Genomic DNA, 19,212 nt, shown 5'->3' with positions numbered 1-19,212 from the left:
CTTCAGTTTGCTCCCCAGAGAGAAAACCACACAATAGTCAACAAATAAACAATATTTTGTCCAAAACCACTGGATTTCTAGAACTCGCAAAATGCAATTTAAGAGAACGCATCTAAGTTCTAACACCAAATGAGTATTGCCTTCAGCAAGAACCAAAGGTTCCAATTAGTGCTCCAACTTGGCCTGGGGAGCATGCAGCTCTCAAACAGGCACATAAACACACACAGTTAAAACCACAAATGAAACAGTAAATTGAGAAAGAGACCACCAAAGAAATGTATGAGATGTAATCCTGAGGTTAATTCAAAACCAGTCATAAGAACACTTCATCAAATACGACATTGTCTAGCCTGTGAAAAGAGTACAGTTTCATCTAGGATTGGTGGTTTTCTGTTTGGCCTTCTCTATAAGAGGTCTCAGCTGCTTCTTTTCAGCTAGAATTTTCAAAAAGTTGAACAGAAAGGGTATATAGTTGTGCTTCCGACGGATATTTTCAGTTTTCCATTTCTTGAACTTCTCCTCCTCCCTCAATATCTTATCACTAACAGCTTCAATACCAGAATTTACTTCTGCTAAGGATTTATTTAGTGATTCCACTTGGCTGCAATCTACCATTCTCTCCGACTGGGATGCAGCAAGCTGCTGCAGAATACGCTCCCTCCTCTTTTGAAGCTCCTTCAGCTCTGCAGTATACACCTCTTTCCTGTTCTTTACTACAGCCATCAGATTGAATCTTATTTCACTTTGGGAATACCTCTCAATACGTTCCTGAATAACGGGTTGCACCATGCGCAACCACTCAATATCACCTTGCCCACCAGGGCATGGTCCAAGACTGATTGGTCCCTCCTTCAATCCATCAAGCTCATACAACACACCCTCCACAGGTATATAGCTGATAAAATGATATACATCATCATCTTTTCCAGCAGCTTTCTGCTCCTCGGGCACAAATGGCTCAGGTCTTGCAAAACTATTATGGGCTGTGCGAATTGCTTCACTGTTATTGATAGCTAAACCTTTAAGCTCCGGTGGGAAATTCTTTGTGAATTCTTTTAGTGCAGATAATTCTGGGCCAATATCAACATCTGGACTGTTCAGGAGGATTGAAAGGATTGCTTGAGTAGCACAAGCATTGTTTATCACCTGTTTCACAGCATCAAGAAAGTTACATGTCATAGTGCTAAGAAACTCCTAGTAGTTTAACCACATATATCATGTAAAGGTATTTACCTGACTAGCAAAAAATAAGTTTGGGTTTGGGTCCTTGATCACAAGGCGATCATCTTTTTCACCAGGACGCCATTTGAAAAGGAATATCAAGCCATACACAGGCCTGTAAAAAATCAAAAGATTAATTATTATTTCCTTTTTGAAAAAGTTGGAGAACTGCAAGCTCGAAGCCTTCGAGAATAAATTGTTTGCACAACCATACAACTAATGCTCAAGTGGCAGAATTGATTCACCTAAGACTGTTGAGCTCATCAAGATCCAAAGAATACAACTCCTCAACCTGTTTCAACATGGAACAGTATGAGAAGATAAAATGTTACTCACCCAAAAGAAAGTAGCTAACCAACCATTTTAACCGCCCATCCTTCCCAATCCCCCCACCTTTTCCTTTGGTTTGTCTCATAGGAAAAGTATATCAATCATACTTTATCAGCTTCTATGGTGAGGGCAGAAGAACTCCTCCATATAGAAATGAGATAACCACAAAGATATTGAAAGAGTTCTTCTTTTTTTTGAGAAAGTAGCAACTTGTATTCTATTTCAAAAAAAAAAAAATCAAAAACCTGCCACAACAAGTTACAGGGTTCCTAATTACAATTGAAGAGTATCAGGAAGATCTTCAACCCTTTAACCAAAAATACAAAGAGCTTAAGACATCTGTAACTGATTCTAGATCTTCCATATACTCCTGTTTACACCAAAAATGAAACAACATTAAGCAATTCATCTTCATCTTTTGGATGAAGTTGCTCTTGTTATGGAAGCACCAAGAAGATACAAAGGGATTAACAAACAAACGTTTGTCAGCTTTTATACAGTTGAAGTACTAAAAAACTAATGAGCTGAAAAAATCCTCAAAAAAAATCAATATTATTAACTGGGAAAGGTTAGCCCAACTAAAGAGGCTAACCAAACATCTAGCCTCAAAAATCTTGTTGAAGTTAATACACCATCAAAGCTTCTGTGATTCCTCTCAATTCAAATACACCAGAAAATGCTTGCAGGCACCATGTTTCGGATTTTTCTGATGGTCTTGTCAACTTCCGTTGAGCTCCTGCTCACATAGGCATCCCTTACGGAGAAAGACACTGCCCATTTCAATCCAAAAATGTTTAGAAACAGATTCCAGATGTCTGTGGCCACAGGACAGTGAAGGAGCAGGTTGACTAGCACATGAAACATCTGTTTGCTGGAGGAAAGTTCCTTCTAGTTAGGTTGTCTTGGGTGAGGCAAACACCCTTTAAAGCCAACCAGCACTTTAGGTAGAAGTTTTGTTTTCCAAACTAGTTTTGACCATAAGTCAATTATAATATTGTCTGAGCACAGGTCAGCACACCTTGCCTTAACGCTAAATGGTATAAAGACCTTCCTTAGAGTTGCCCCATTTCAGTTTGTCTTTTATCTGGGGGTTTGTTGTGTATCTCTAATGTTTTCAGCATGTCAATGAGCTCATCTATCTCCCAGTCACTCAGGTTCCTCCTAAGATGGGTTCCATGTGTTGACTTCTCTATTATGACAAATAATAGAATCTGAATTGCCTGTAACAAGGAACATATTTGGGAATACTTTCTTCAGTGTACTGTCCCCGAGCCATTTGTCAGTCCAAAATTTTTATGTTGGTCCCATCTCCCTCCTAGAAATAAGTGTTTCTGGAGAATCTTTCCATAGGCTGTTTATGTGTTTATGTGTTTCCAGAGCCCTGTGGCATGGGGTGATTTCACAAGTTTAGTGCTTCATTCTCCCAACTTAGTAGTGATTATCTCTTTCCATAGGCCAGCATCATCCTGATTGAATCTTCAGAGCCATTTCATTAACATACACTTGTTACGTACAGCTAAGTCCTTTTACACCAAGCCCACCTAGTGATTTAGGGAGTGCGACTTTAGACCATTTCACCAGGTGGATCTTGTGGTTAATGTTGTTTCCATCCCATAGAAAGTTTCTTCTTGTTCTGTCAAGCTGCTCCTGGATTTTTTCTGTGATAGGAAATAATGCTATGAAATAGGTAGGGATGTTATCCAGTACACTATTAATAAGGGTTAGCCTGCCACTAAAAGATAGGTACTGCTTCTTCCACGTTGCTAGCATTTTCTCAAACTTAACAACTACAGAATTCCAAATCTCAGAAGATTTATATTTGGCCAGTACTACATCCCATAATGCCAGCCAGTTCCATCAGATTTGGGATTATATTCTCAGGGTAGATGATACTTTTGAGCATATTTATACGTAGGCCAGACATCGCCTCAAAAATCATCAGGGTGAGAATCAGGCAAAGGACTTGGGACTTCTCAGCTCCACAGAAGATAAGTGTATCATCAGCAAACAAGAGATGGGAAATCAAGATATGAATGCCCCTGCTGCTAGAGGTGTGCAAAAATCGAACCGACCAATAAACCAAACCGAAAAAAGTGTTATTAGTTTATTGCTATTGAGTTATTGGGTTAACAGTTTTTTAATGATTTTATAAAAAAATATTATTGGGTTATTGGTTGGTATTGGTTTTTTAATATTGGATTAGTGGAAAAACCAATAACCCATTAAAACTATAATAATTTACTATTTTAATTTTTATTCATACATAAATATGAAAGTATCAAACAAAAGATATTAATATAAATCACTATATCAGACTATTAGTACTCCACACAATTCGCAATTCACACTACTTCACAGTTCACACTGTATTTACCCTTTAGGCTTTAGTATTACTTTAACTTAACGTCAAAATATAAAGAACTAAGAACGGTGGCATTTATGGTTTGCAACGACGATGACGAGGGTTAGGCGACAGCTAGGGTTGTGAATTGTGAGTATTTACAACAAGAACATCTGATTTGCTTCTGTATGCCTATATCGCGTCAAATTGTTGGAGAAGTCGTATATTTGTTTTGAAAGCATTTCCTTATTGGTTAACGGAAAATCGAACCGTTAAAGACCAAAAGCCGATAAACTGAACATCAATAACAAATATCTTATTGATTTGATTATCGGTTTAGCATATTTAAAAAGCGAAAACCGATAATACTTAAAATCGAACTGAACCGACAGATGTACACCCCTAATGATAACTAACGATATTGATTGTGTGTTCGATTTGGGATGATACTGATAGATGATGGTGGTTGTGGTTAATATCTTTATGGTATAGTGGTTGGCACTAGTGACTAAACGTGGTTACTGGTGGGGGTGGCTGATAATTAGTAGTGGAATGATATTAATAACTAATGTCGGTGGTGAATAATGATGGTGGTTAGCAATATATAATGTTGACTGATGGTGGTAATTATAGATAGTTATTAGTAGATGTAATAATGATTGGTGGTGATGATTGCAAATGATGGTTAATGGTGATGACGCTTGATTTTGGTGATCGGCGACAGTGGTGGTTATGATTGGGTTAAAAGATGGTGGTTGAGGATGGTAGATGGTGGTGATTGACGGTAGTCGTAGCTGTGGTTGAAATGATGGAGCTTATGGGTTGTGGGTGATGGGTGAAAGTAAATGTAGTAGTGAATTCTTAAATAAACATCTTAATGCTATTAAGATTTTGTTATAGATCTTAATCATTCAGACTCATTAAGTACTTATAAAATTAGATAAACGCATTTAATGATTAAAATTTGAATTATTAAGATCAAACTTTGAAAGCAAACAAACTTAATGATTGAGATCTGAATTATTAGGATTAAGACCTTCATTAAGTGCAAACAAATGAGGCCTGAGACCTTCCATGGGAAAAGAAGTTCCCCCTATCATAGGAGAGAAAGTCCCTCAAAGCCTCTGTTAACAAGGATAGAATATTTCACTATGATGATGTAGTACCTGATCCATTTTTCTCCAAAACCCAACTACCTGAGGATTGTAATAAGATAGGGCCAGCTTAGTTTCTCAATGGCTTTTCAACATCAAGCTTGAGTAGGAGGCCATTTCCACCCAACTTTTAACTTCCAATCCATAAGCTCATTTGCTATGAGTGCATCTATAATTTTGTCTTCCCTTAATGAAAGAAATCTAATGGCCTGAAGACTCATGGGTTTGTATTTTCTAAGTTCCATGGCTCCTTTTCTTTTTTGAATGAGAATAAAGGATGCATTGAAGGACTTGACCATGTGACTATGATGGTGAAAATGATTGGGAACAGCTAGTATGGCATGCTTAATGGCATCCCATGCTTTTTGGCAGAAGGCCATTGTGAAACAATCAGAACCTGGACTCTTTTCAGGAGCACATTAGTTGATGGCATCTCTCACTACCTCCTTAGTGAAAGCAACTTCTAGACCTCCCTTTTTTCAATTGATAAACAGCCCAGGCCTTTACAAGAATTTGAAGGCCTCCAATTTTCATTCTTGGAGTAAAAGTTCTGATAGAAGGACAATATTCTTTGAGAAGTTGTTTATCCTCAATAACTATGTCAGGCTGTCAGCAACCTTTAATTTGTCGATGCAGTTATATCTCCTTGGTAACCCATTGGAAATATTTAGTGCTTCTATCTCCTTCTTTACACCACAAACATTTGGATTTTTGTCTCCAAGGGACCTCCTCTACCTTTGCCAGCTATTGGAGTTCAGTTTTCAAGTTCATCATGTTAATTTTCTCAATCTGATTTGGTAGTCTACCCTCAGCTGTTTTCTTTAGAATCAGCAGCTCCTCCGAAGCTTTATTTTCCTTGTTTCTACTTACTAACTAAAAGCTCTTCTGTTTCATATAGAAATGTCTTCCTTCAGACGTTTTAGTTTTTTGAGAGAAAAAAGTCAGGGTTCCATACAACATGTAGCTCTACCATCATTCTGTAATCTTCTCCCTGAATCTTTCATGCTGCAACTACATGTTTTTAAATAAGAGGTTTTGTTGGCCAGTCTCCACTTTCCAACACAATTGGCATGTGATCACAAAACCAAAGGTGGAATTCCATTCGTTAGAGATTAAGAATCTAGCAATTCAGGAGACTTGGACGAATCTTCACACCCCTAAACCAGGTATATAAGGCTCCCTGCAGACGCAGATCAACCAATTGCATGTCCTGTATGAAGTTTGAAAAGCTCCACATAGCTCTTGACCTCCTTATGCAATTGAATCTCCCAGTATTAAATCTGCACACATTAAGTCACTCCCTACCACCCAAAGATCATTCAATAAGCCTCTTAACTGCAGATACTCATTCCAAAGCTCTGTTCTTTCCCAGTTGATGTGGGGCCCATAAACTCCAGTAAAGCACCATCAGAGACCAGTCTGTATCCTTCAAATAATGTGGAGATAAAATGAAGACCCTGCTGAACATTAGTGCAAGACTACTGTTTTTTATGCCAAAATATAACAATCCCATCTCAAATACATGGCCTTGAGCTCTGTCCAGTCCACCCATCCAAAATCCTATAATTGTCTAGCTAAAGCCACAGTACATTCTTCAATTTTCGTTTCCTGTAGACACAAGATATCTGGTCTCCACTTTTCAACCAATGATTTGATTGTACTTCTCTTGCCCCATCTTTGACCTTCATTCAAAAAAAGTTTTTTGCTTCCTAGCCCTTATTAGCCTTTCCCCTGAGCTGCAATTGCCCTTGTCATAATTAACCAAGCATTTTAGTTTCATGACCTCATTTCCACCCCTCTTCTTCAGTTCTTTCCAGCCCCCTTGCTGGTATTCTGATGTTTAAGTTGTTCCCTCCTTTTGTGCTCCATTCTTAAGATCATATCAAGAAACTCGTGTTTAAACCTAGAGATGTTAACCCCGAAAGCTTCACATACTTTGGTCAAGACAATTATGGTCCATTGGATTGTCTCAATAACAGGAGTAGAGAGGAGTTGTTGATTCTGAGAACAGTCACCATGCCAAGGCAGTGATACGTAAGAGTCTAATGCATATACCAAAGATGCAATATTTAATGGTAAGAGAGATATGATTAACATGCAAAGAGCCTGTTGTGCTTCATCCATCAGTGTAGTACTAGCTTCATCAGCAACTTCAGAAGGGTCTAACTCTTTTGCCCTCAGTCAGGAAGGTATAGATCTGCGATGATATATCCTTAGATTGGGCATTGGTGTAATTATTTTGGGCTGACCCAGTTTCCCTCCATTCCATTTTATTTTCCCCGGGGAATAAGCATCGCCTAACTCTGTCCCTACTTTACCAAGTTTTTTGCCTTCTTACCATTTGGGCCACCACTTGGGCTTGATTTAAAGTTGGCTTGGTATTAGGTGGACCCTATTGAGATTCAAAAGCAATTGATGAGGTTTCCACGTGTTGTGGCACGTGTTTGCCATCTGGTGCAATAGTACTCCTTCTCAATAGAGTACTATTGAAAGAGTCATAAACAGATTGGAGAAATGATGGGCAATTTAGCCAAAGCTCCTCTGGTCAAGGACCTTTATAATTTTATTAGTATTAGTATTTTTTTCGATATTCAACAAATAATAGAACCAAAAGTTCTGAAGAAATGATAAAGTACCACTGCAGCCCATTTTAGCTTCAAACCTTGTATGGCATGAAATGAACAAATCCTATCTAATCTCCAGTGATTATATAAAATCGTTATTTAAATAGTATTAGGAGGACGCCAGGGAGTAAGATCTGAAAGTAATTGAAGTATTATGATTGAAGGGTTACTCAATTGGATTAGGACAGTGGTTCTTCATGCTCCAACACCCTCTAGGAACTACAGACCACACTTTTAATTCAATGTACATTCATGTTGAACTCTTTAGACTCTTTTTTCCTTTAATATATGAAGTCAAAAGAGTTGAACTCTTTAGACTTAATATATCAATAAAATGCATCAAATATTAAATGAATCCGTAAATATGCCATTTGCTTGCCCTTGATTTCCATTTGCTCTCCTCATTTGTGGCACTCCTTTCTCATTGAGTTGCATATGAAGATCCCTTTCAGCAATAGGTGTATTCATTTGTAGATTAAGTTTAAAGCTACAAACCAATAGTATAAGACTGCAGGATAGATAGTGGAGAGAGATGATAAAACCACTATGGAGAAAAAAAACAAAGGACAAGCTCCACCTTTTTTCTATTTCCTTTCCTAGCTTATATATTTTTTTCCTTTTGCTAAGTTCTAAAACAAGGTATTCGCCACCCATCAAAGAAAATGGTTCCTCGAAATCCCTAAACTTAACAAACATACAACTTGCCTCAAAACTCTATACAATGATAGCAAAGATAACGACTCCATTGAGTCGCATTACATGTATCTGGCATGTAAATGGTAAATACGGAGTTCAAGTACATAATTGCCTGTACAAAAGCAATAACTGCATGGGAGATATATGATCATCAAATTCCTAAGGGAAAAAAAAGAAAGGAAATCTCCAAAAACATATTCTTGTTGCTTATTGGTATACTTGAAATGTTCCACACAAAAACTAAGAGATTAAACCACCTAAGATTGATGAAAACAAATCATAATTTTAGAGTAAACTAAAAATACCTGCACACCTTTTACTTGCATCTGCTGCATAAGTTCGGTAAAAACCCCTGCACGCAAGCAATGTCAGTACCTTTCACATTCAAGGGTTTTACCAAGTGAAACGCAACAGGGAGATCATCAGAAAATTTTATCATAGCGACTAAAATTTAGAGGTTGGGTGGATTTAGAACCCCAAATTTAGTAGCTCTCATCAACTACGAAGAAGATGTTGCATTGGATTGTTCCCACTAGTATTGAACACTACAGGAAACCACTCTCCTTCTCCCCCACCCCCAAAACCCACACTCAAGAATCTTATTTTTTATGGGGTAATAGTGTGTCCAGACCAGCTTGTATGCATCACAATAATAAAGATGAAGAAGAATATTGCATTGCATTGTTTCTACTCCTCTTAAGCAGCACAACAAACTGGTCTTCGAGCCACTCATGAATCTCTGCCATCCAAAACTCATCCATAGAAAAAGTAAAATAAGAAAATAAAAAGAATCACCAAATAGTCACCCAACCCCTCATTTGACTAAGTTTGATGAGAAGAAATGGTATGTACATTTTATACAAGATTAGGAAAAAGATCTTAGACTCTGGCCCAGATCCCTACGCCTAGGGGTTGCAACAATTGAGTGAATTAATTGTCTTTACATCAACAAGAGAACAAAACAACCATATCACTACGCTTTTAGCACCCCTCATTTTACTGGAAAGAGATCTCTGAGTGTCTCTGCCCAAGCCCTCATGCCTAGGGCTACAACAACTGAGGTTTAAACTTTTAGCACTACCTGAGCAAGAAAACATAACTGTTCAAAGACATAATAAATATATATAAATGTACTCTCGCAACAGTTTAAGATTTTAGATGAAATGGCCACACACTTCAACATAGTATCACCGCCGGTAGAGGTTCTGGGCTTGAGACTTACTGCCACCCATTATAAAATAATAAATAAAAAACTTAATTTTTCATTTCCCCAATTTCAAATAGCAATAGCTCATTTTGTTTGAAGAAGTCGACAATATCCACTTTTGCATTTGAAAGTGATAAACTTTCATATATCCCAAAGACCACCAGTAAAACCATGCTATAAAGTAGAAAAGTTGAACGTCAGACATTACACAAGTTATCAAAAAAGAGTAGGTATCCTTCAACAAAAGGAGATACACTCAATCAATGAAGAAATATGATGTCATCTCAATGTACAGCTCCATACGTTGCATTCACAAACTACCAAAATTAGGCAAATATTTTATGACATGTGGATGATGAAACTCTTTAATACTCAATGATGTTTAATAAGTAGCCTGGTTGCTTAGCCTCCATTGATGGATGAGTAAAACGAGGAAAATTTTGTGTATCAGAGCATGCAGCATATATGCCCTGAAATACTTTTCAGACGAACTTTTAATGTCCAAAGGCACAAAAGACGGTGCTTGAGAGGAAAAGAACAATAGCTCCCCTTTTCTGGGATAAATGGAGAAACATTGGCTAGTACAATGCGACAAAGGGAAGGATAGCTTCTTTCTGTAAATGTGATACAACTGCAAACATTTTACATATATTAGCAGAAATAGAAATTATTCTTTGAAAACGTTTTCAACCCTATAGCTAAATACAAAATAGAGATCAAAAAAGAACTTCTCTTTGTGGAGGTCCATGAACTGTTGATGGTTTAATTGACAGTCACAACAAAAACTTTTTTTTTACAAGGACAATCATAATTAAAACTAATAGTAGCTACTTCTCCAGCAGCCAGGAAGGGGATCTACATTTATCTTGCTGCAAGACCATTGCAGCAACATTGAAATCTAAACCTATAAAAGATGAACTACAAGCAGCGAGTGGAACACAAAATAAATTGAGGAAGAGGAAAACATCATCCGGGCATAACTAACATTCCAGGCATAAAGTATGTGAACACTATCACACCCTTAATACATGTGGATTGGTGGGGGTAGGAGGGGGGGGAGTCGAAAAGAAAACAATTTAAAGTGTGAAGTCAAGTGAGATGACAATGAAGCAGCTAGAGCTGGTATCCAGTATTCTACCTTAGTAGCACTGTCTTCCCGTTTAAGTAGCTAAAAGTTGGGACACTTACCAGGATCAGACTCGATAGTGCACCACGACATGATTGTTGATTACCTGTTGCAAAGAGAAAGTACAGAGAGCATTAATAAAAACCAAGGGCGGCTCAACCCTAAAGCCATTAAAGCAGTGGCTTTAGGCCCCAAAAATAAGGGCCTCCAAAGAACCAAAAATCCCCCATTCAGTTCACTCAATTACGAAAACATACCGAAGATGCACCAAAAGGAAATAAATTCGACCAACAGGCAATATTAAACGAAGAACCAAAAGCATTGAGCAGACAAACGATGAAGGAGATACATACGTAAAAGAGGCAACCAGATCTGATGAAGGCGATGTAATTGTGAGAAGCACCGTATTAACCAATAGCACATACTTCAAAAGAAAGAAAATATCTAAGTAGAATATAAAAAAATTATGTTTTTATTGTTACTATTAATTAAAATTTTCTTAATAGTTTGTTGATAATTTCTTACTAATTATTATGTATATATTTTTGAAATTTTATTATTGATGTAATTATATTTAAAAATTATAGAAAATTATATTTATAATTGTTTTTTATTTTTGGATTTGTCTAATTCACGTTAATTTGAATCAACCATGTTTTAATATTGGCTCTGTAAGATTGTATTCAATTTTTTGACATGTTTTATTAAACATTTCAAATTCAAACAAATTAGATTATCAAATAATTAAATTTAAAAATATATATATATTATTTTAACCTTTTTCTTTTACTAAAAATGCGTGCAAGAGCCTATTTATTAGAAATGGAAAAGAGTATACAAAGTTGGGTTCAAAATGACTCAAGCCCAAACAAAAATAAATAACACACAAAATAGGGGATCCATATCAAAAAAGGAAACTAAACTATCTTCTAATCTGAAGTGTTCTAGAAAAATTTACAGCTACTAGCACGATTCACCATCTTTCTCTCATTAGAATTGATACAGCTCCGGTTTGCCTTCCTCGAACCTCTTTGGTGGAGTAGCATTGATGGACTTGAGCGAGAAGCAAAGGAATTCAAAAATCCCACCAAAGCTATGGATTCAACTTCAATGAAAACTTCTTCCGATCCACCAACTTCACCAACCATCCTCCAGATAAGACCAATTTTTCTTATCATAAAGTTGAATCGATCTTCAATGGCTCTTATGCTAACCATTCCTCTAATTTGTGCAGACTGAGCTCCTAGGAACTGATACCACTCCTTTCAATCATGGAACTGATCATTACAAGCTTCCAATAACGAGACCCAGGGGACGAATCCCACCCTACAAGTTGTGAGAGTCTTTTTTTTAGCCTGTGTACTTCTTTAATCTCAGCATAGATTTATTTGTGCTATCGCATCTGTTTCTCAATTATGTTTAATCAACCATGTTACTTGTTGTTTTCATTATGTTAATCCTAATGTGTCATACCATATTGGTAATTTTTGTTCTTACCCTTCTTGCTTCTGATATTTGGCATGCCATTTTTATCTATTTGCAAGATACAGAGTTCTAACTTGCCCTAGTAATTCATGTACTTAATTGAATTGAATTGATCTTTTACCTGCAAAACTATAAACTAAGTTAGTAAAAAGAATCTTCTAATTGATTTTCCTCTCTGAAAGTATGGACTATTAAAACTTATGTGTTGTCCATTGCTGCTTCAATAACTCTAACATCAACTGATTTAGTCCAAGGAATTTTCCACACTCCATCCAATTTTTCTTGATTATTAGAGAATCTATTTCCATGACTAGAGGTATTTTCATGACCAGAGGTAGTAAATTGTGTCTCAAACAATGCACTAAACCACACTTGAATGTTTTAACTCTAGCTTCCAATATTGAACATAAAGTAAAGCTCCTTGCCTTAGCAAATATAAATTCTATATGTGCATTTTTGATACAAAAAGGCTTGGAATTGATTCCAGTATTAACGTCGATAGGCCCATCGCTATTACACTTGTAGTTAAATATCACCAAATATCTCCCTACTCCATTTAGAAAGTACTAACTTGGTTCTCTTTTGCTTCAACTTCTATTGAACAAAAAATTTTCCTAAGTATTCCCCATTCCAGCCCTCCCTCGCCACTTTTTTAAAATCATCTCTTTCTGTCTAGAACTTTAAAAACCTGACTGAATTTTTAACGATTTGAACAACTCCATCACAAGTAAGCAGTGAAGAATCATTAGGGGTGTTGTTGTCAGTAAAAATAACTATACGTTTAATTTTTCTTGAACGAAGTTAGCCCCTTTATTTTGAATTAAAGAATTTAGAATCAATCACAAATCCTTAAGAGCTGTGTTTTTTGAAATTTTAAGAGGTGAAGAGGATCGTAGCTTTGAAGTAATGTTAAACATAAATAATTGATAAAGACTTGCTGATTTATGTTATCCCTAAAGTTCACTTTTAGTTATCTACTATTTCAAGAACAAATTTTCACTTTTATTTATGAATTTTAACATTTAAAGAAGAGATAATAATTTTTTTACTTTTTATTACAATATTAATTACTTTTTTCTAAATCATTTCCAAGACATAAAACTATACATCAATTAAAATATCAGAACTAGTCCTGGCTAAATGTTCAAGCTATATGTTGCCAATCAAGTTCTATAAAGCCTGATTAGTGATCACCCTATCTAACCTCTTGAAAATACAATCCTCATCTGATCTCGTTCCATAGGTGAATGAGCTTTCAGAAAAGTGCACATCAGCCAATTCACATGAATTAATACAGAAAATGAAATCTTCATACCTCAATATTACATTAAAGTCTCCCTATCATCTAGGGCAAAAGAAAGTTATTGCTAAGGTTATATAGATCATCCTAGAGATTTAGTCTCTCTTTTGTAACACCCCTCAAAAATGCCCACAAGATACCTCAAGAATACCTTGAAAATAGGCCACTCATATAATGCATTATTCTTAATCTTTTTGGAAAATCCGAGTTCAAAATATTGATTAGGGGGTCAAAATCTGCGGGAAAATGGTCTCGGTGGATTTTTAGGACCCATAGAACGGAAGAAAGATTTTTGATAAAACCATAAAACAGTGTGGTCCGCGGAAGGACCGCATAGCAGACCTGGAGACAGTTTTCCGGCCAAGTGATCACGACAGGCCCGCATCGCAGACCTGGAAAGCAGTTCTGGCCGAATTTAAGTGTTTAAGGGTTTTTAGACTTTTCCCAAATTATTAGTTAATGAACCTAGACATTTTTAGGACCTAATTCAACTCTATAAATTAACTTAAATCTCTAATTCTATTCATTCTTCTACAATTCATCTATCAAATATTTCTCTCTACAAAAAGGCTCTCAAGAGTTTTCATTGAAGACTTCAAATAAATTCACTCAATTTTCCATCAAAATTCTCAAATTCTTCCAAATTAATTGGTGTTCTCACTCAAGGTATGTGGGTATTAATTCATGGATCCTTTCATCCATGAAAGCCCAATCAATTTCTCAAGATTTTCTATCAAATTAAAGTATGGTATTTTAAGAGTTTTGTGATCTCCATCCCAATTGCATGAATTTTGATTTAAAATATGATCATGAGTCTATTTTGATATAAATTGATGGTTATTGAATTAAATTGAAGAGTTTTTCCATGAATTCTTCTATTTTGATTTTTAGGGTTCATGATGTAAATTATGAGTATTTTGATTCATACTTCTAAAGAATATTATCTACATGAATTATGTATGGACTGATATAAAGTTTATGATCATGCATATCTTCAAGTAAATTTCATAATTTTTAAGCCAATTGATCATGCATCCATGTCATACCCAAATTTCAAGTACAAGCTATGGTCATGAATTTTCAAAGTATGAATTATGACTATGTATTTCCATGATGATTATGAATTATAAGTATGTTTTAAAGTATGAGTTTAATTCAAGTTATGAAGTACGATGACTTAGGATCCTATGAGGTGACCTAAGGCTTAATGATATGAATTATGCAAAAATGATTGTAATGATGAAAGGACAATTCTCACATTACAAGTATATTATGAAAATGAGCTACTCTATGATTTCAAGCCTATGACCATGACTATGATATATGATATTATGATTCTATGTTATGTATATATTCCGTGGGATTTGACTTAGCACCGAATGTGTATTTGAGGTAGGGACTCGAAATATGGGGTCCTTATATAAAGTCTCTTATCGCATAATTACGTGCCACCATAGGTATAAAGGGATTAGAAGCAAATATCCAAATATCTAAGAGGTGAGTACCCAAAATATCAAGGATTAAAGGTGAGTACCCGAGTCTAAGAACTAGAGGTGAGTACCCGGTTCACATGACTGCTTAGTTGATCCATAAATAGCACATGTTCATAATTAGGAGTCTACCTTGGCAAAGTAGCCTCCTTCTTCTCTATGTGGGTATCATCGGATTCCATGTTATAGCTCGCATGGTCTTATTGTCGGTTATGGTTCCTATCCCATATATGTATGATCTCTTAAGTATGCTATGATTTTAAATTATATTTTTTAAATACTTTGGTCAATATAATTTTCTCAAAACTTTACTTATTCCATCTTATCATGCATTTTACTTGACCTTTGCATTCCATGAATTACGTTGCATGTCACGCCCTCATACTTAGTACATTCCAACGTACTAATACATACTTTTTGCCTACATTATCTCATAATATAGGGGTTGAGGTTGAAGATCCTAATCGTCCATGTAACTAGTAGGCATCCTCTATCCGGTAGTGTTGTGGTGAGTCCTCATTGACCGAGGACTAGTTTTAAAGTTGGTTACTGTCTTCTTTTCAAAAGACTTTTGTTTATGTTATGTTTTGAGGGTGATCTAAGGACATGTCTTAGCCCCTGCTCATACTCATGTTTAGAGGCATCTAGTTGGACATATGATTGAGTCTATGTTGTTATAAGATATTTTTAGATTTCTATTCATGGTTTTAGACTCTCTTATGATATTTCCACCTTTATATTTTACCTTATGTATGCTTATGATATGTACAAGAGTTGGTTGGAGCCCTTTAGGATTTCGATTATTGTGTTACGACTAGGCCCTAGGTCAGGTCGTGACATTTTTAACATAACATTTGGCATGTATCGTTGTAGTCATCAATTGTTTTCCATATTTTAATGTAAGATATAGTGTAAGTCGTTGGTCAGAGTCAGAAATTACCCCCGATTGCACATGATCCTTTACAAATACCCAAATCTGACCATTTGTGTCATAATTCACATAACTCATCCCTAGCCTCTTTTTAAAATTTTGTATGTGTCTAGAATCCTGAAAAGGTTCCATTAAAGCAATTAGAAAAAACTTATGATGTGTATGCAACATTTGAACTCTATGAAATACATTTTGAGTTCTCACAGATCGTATGATCCAAAATAAGGTTTCATGATCATTTATCAGATGACTTCAGCCCCCTACCTTTTGGCTTGTTTCCTTGTTGGGTGAACATCTACATCTCTCTTATTTTTACCATTTTTTCCTTTGGATAAAACTAGAGGCGATAATCTTGCCTCTTTACAAACGTTTTCTGCAATTTGATCACTTTCCTCCTCATCACTATCTTCCATTGCACTGCCTCATTAATGGTATTATCTAACCTCTTTTTATGCTTTTATTGAGCCGAGGGTCTTTTAAAAACAGTTGTCCTACCTTGGTAGGAGTAAGGTCTGCGTACACTTTACCCTTCCCAGACCCCACATTGTGGGATTTCACTGGGTTGTTGTTGTTGTTGTTCTGATTTTAAACCAACATTGCTAAGTACTAATGTTGAATTCACTAGTTTCTCCATATGTGATGTTTCATGATTTGTTGTTGTTTTAGGTGGAAACCTCTCCTCAAATTCTATGCCTACAATCAATAGAGGTATTTGATAAGTATCTTCTTCTATCTTTTTCATCATTCTCAAATTTTGTACATGTGCCTCCTTATCTGTTGCTATCGCCAAAGCATTGAAATTTACCTGTTGTGACTTCTGATGTTGTGTCTCTTCTCTAACCATATGTTCACTATTTGTAGGGTGATGCTTCATGGTGATTTTCAACATATATATCATCACCATCTATAACCTCCTCTAACTGCTTCAACTGTGACTGATCTTCAACTAACACAAGTGTTGATGTCCCATCACCCACTACTACTACTACTACTACCATCACTACCACTACTACCACTACCACTACTACCACTACCACCACTACCACTACCACCACTACCACTACCACCACTACCACTACCACCACTACCACTACCACTGCTGCTGCTGCTGCTGCTGCTACTGCTACTACTGCTACTGCTACTGCTGCTGCTGCTACTACTGCTGCTGCTGCTACTACTGCTGCTGCTGCTACTAGTGCTGCTACTGCTACTACTGCTGCTACTGCTACTACTGCTGCTACTGCTACTACTGCTACTACTGCTGCTACTACTACTACTGCTGCTACTACTACTACTGCTGCTGCTACTACTACTACTACTGCTACTACTACTACTACTGCTACTACTACTACTACTACTGCTACTACTACTACTACTACTACTACTACTACTGCTGCTACTACTACTACTACTACTACTACTACTACTACTACTACTACTCCTACTACTACTACTACTACTGCTCCTCCTCCTCCTACTACTACTACTGCTGCTACTACTACTACTATTACTGCTGCTACTACTACCACTACTACTGCTACTACTACTACTACTACTACTACTACTGCTACTACTGCTACTGCTACTCCTACTACTGCTACTACTGCTACTGCTACTACTGCTACTACTCATGCTACTATTCCTGCTACTGCTACTACTCCTACTACTACTCCTACTCCTACTACTACTACTCCTACTACTACTACTACTGCTACTACTACTACTGCTACTACTATTACTACTACTACTACTATTGCTGCTACTACTACTACTACTGCTACTACTATTACTACTACTACTGCTACTCCTACTACTACTGCTACTCCTACTACTGCTACTACTACTACTACTACTACTACTACTACTACTACTACTACTACTACTACTACTACTACTACTACTACTACTACTACTACTACTACTAACTACTACTACTACTACTATTACTACTACTACTACTACTACTAGCTGTTGCTGCTGCTGCTACTACTACTACTTCCGCTACTTCTACTTTTGCTACTGCTGCTGCTACTACTACTACTACTACTACTACTACTACTACTACTACTACTACAACTACTACTCCTCCTACTACTGCTGCTGCTGCTACTGCTACTGCTGCTACTTCGGCATGGTTCAATTGAACTCATTAATGATTATATAAAATTTAAATTCCTAGCATCACGTAAAACCGCTAGAAAAGTTTAAGGTAACCTTTTAAGAGTTAAAGACTTAAAAGCAATCTGAACCATGTCGATATGCATAAAATTAAATTTAGATCTATAAGATTTAATGTCTTATTTATTTAATAAACAGATAGTTTACTCATCTGAATTAAGAGCTCAAGATTGTTCAGTTGTTTTTATTAACTTTTTGGTTGAAAATTTATCAAAACATCCATAGTCATATATGATTTTTGTATCAATTTTTGGAATAGTCCATTTATTTAATAAATTAAGATTTTGAGGTATATCTACCTCTTCTAATCTAGTACTTTTAATACTAGTTTCTCCAAGATACATAGGAAAAGAAATCATATCTAAAAGGATACATGAGAATAGATTGACAAATAATAGCTGTCACGACTCGGACCTAGGTTTTAGATGTGACACAGCGAATGCGACACCCGGAGATACCTCACCCAAGTCTCTTAGCATTCATTAAGCATTTTTTAGTAATGACATACAATAACAAGAGTAAAGTAAATAAATAAAAAGGCAATCGGGAATAAGGGAAATATCGTGGAACAATAAGCCTTAGCAACTTTAAAACATTTTCCATTCATGTCCCAACATACCTCTACTAATAGACTTGGCGGGGGCTAAGATATGTCCCTAACTCACCCTAAAAAATAAGTGTCAAGAAATGTCTTCATAAAAGTTTTAATGTTTTACAAAATATGAGCTTAGAATATAAAAGAGGTTGTTCCTAGAACATGGGAACTCATCACAAGTAACCTTCAACTAACCCAAGCTAGACGCGTAGAGGACGTCGAGGAGAGATGTCGGTCCCTACATGATGATATCATGTAGGCAATAGTATGTGTTAGTACTTTAAATGTACTAAGTATGTGAGTATTCTACGAAATGAAGAACATAAGTGGAACATGAATAAGCAATGTGAATAATGAATGCATGCATTAAACATCATCATAAGAAACCTTAAAACATTCATGTTATGGGGAAGTGACATTAATCTACATTTAAGACCATGAGAGCTATTATATGAAATCCAACATAACTCCCTATGTTGGCACGGAGAGACTATTTGCCGGGTAGAACTCCATCAACTTTAACATTCTTTAACT

General features: G+C 36.2%; 1 protein-coding gene across 2 annotated transcripts; it reads right to left on the bottom strand.

Annotated features, from left to right (window-relative positions):
* Positions 1-227: 227 nt before the first annotated feature.
* LOC129882576 (ubiquitin carboxyl-terminal hydrolase 2) lies at positions 228-11,139 on the bottom strand. 2 transcript variants are annotated; one of them, XM_055956943.1, is made up of 6 exons: positions 11,053-11,139; positions 10,762-10,805; positions 8,672-8,718; positions 1,467-1,513; positions 1,234-1,336; positions 228-1,146 (listed from the first exon to the last, which is right to left on the bottom strand). In XM_055956943.1, the coding sequence occupies exons 2-6, from the start codon at positions 10,790-10,792 to the stop codon at positions 370-372; spliced, it is 1,005 nt and encodes a 334-aa protein (XP_055812918.1). In that variant the 5' UTR covers positions 10,793-10,805; positions 11,053-11,139; the 3' UTR covers positions 228-369. The 2 variants fall into 2 exon arrangements, with proteins under 2 accessions (XP_055812918.1, XP_055812917.1); XM_055956942.1 differs by having other exon boundaries at positions 10,957-11,116.
* Positions 11,140-19,212: the final 8,073 nt, after the last annotated feature.

Source organism: Solanum dulcamara, chromosome 3 (genome assembly GCF_947179165.1).
Source record: "Solanum dulcamara chromosome 3, daSolDulc1.2, whole genome shotgun sequence".
In the NCBI taxonomy this organism is placed as follows: domain Eukaryota; kingdom Viridiplantae; phylum Streptophyta; class Magnoliopsida; order Solanales; family Solanaceae; genus Solanum; species Solanum dulcamara.
Note: the sequence above shows the minus strand (reverse complement) of the source record. Positions and strands in the feature narration are given on the sequence as shown.

Excerpts from the sequence above, each read along its gene's own strand:
- LOC129882576 (XM_055956943.1), bottom strand. The coding sequence starts at position 10,792 with ATGTCGTGGTGCACTATCGAGTCTGATCCTG. Across the intron at positions 8,719-10,761 it reads CACTATCGAGTCTGATCCTG|GGGTTTTTACCGAACTTATG; the intron begins GTAAGTGTCCCA and ends GCTTGCGTGCAG. Across the intron at positions 1,337-1,466 it reads GATGAGCTCAACAGTCTTAG|GCCTGTGTATGGCTTGATAT; the intron begins GTGAATCAATTC and ends GATTTTTTACAG.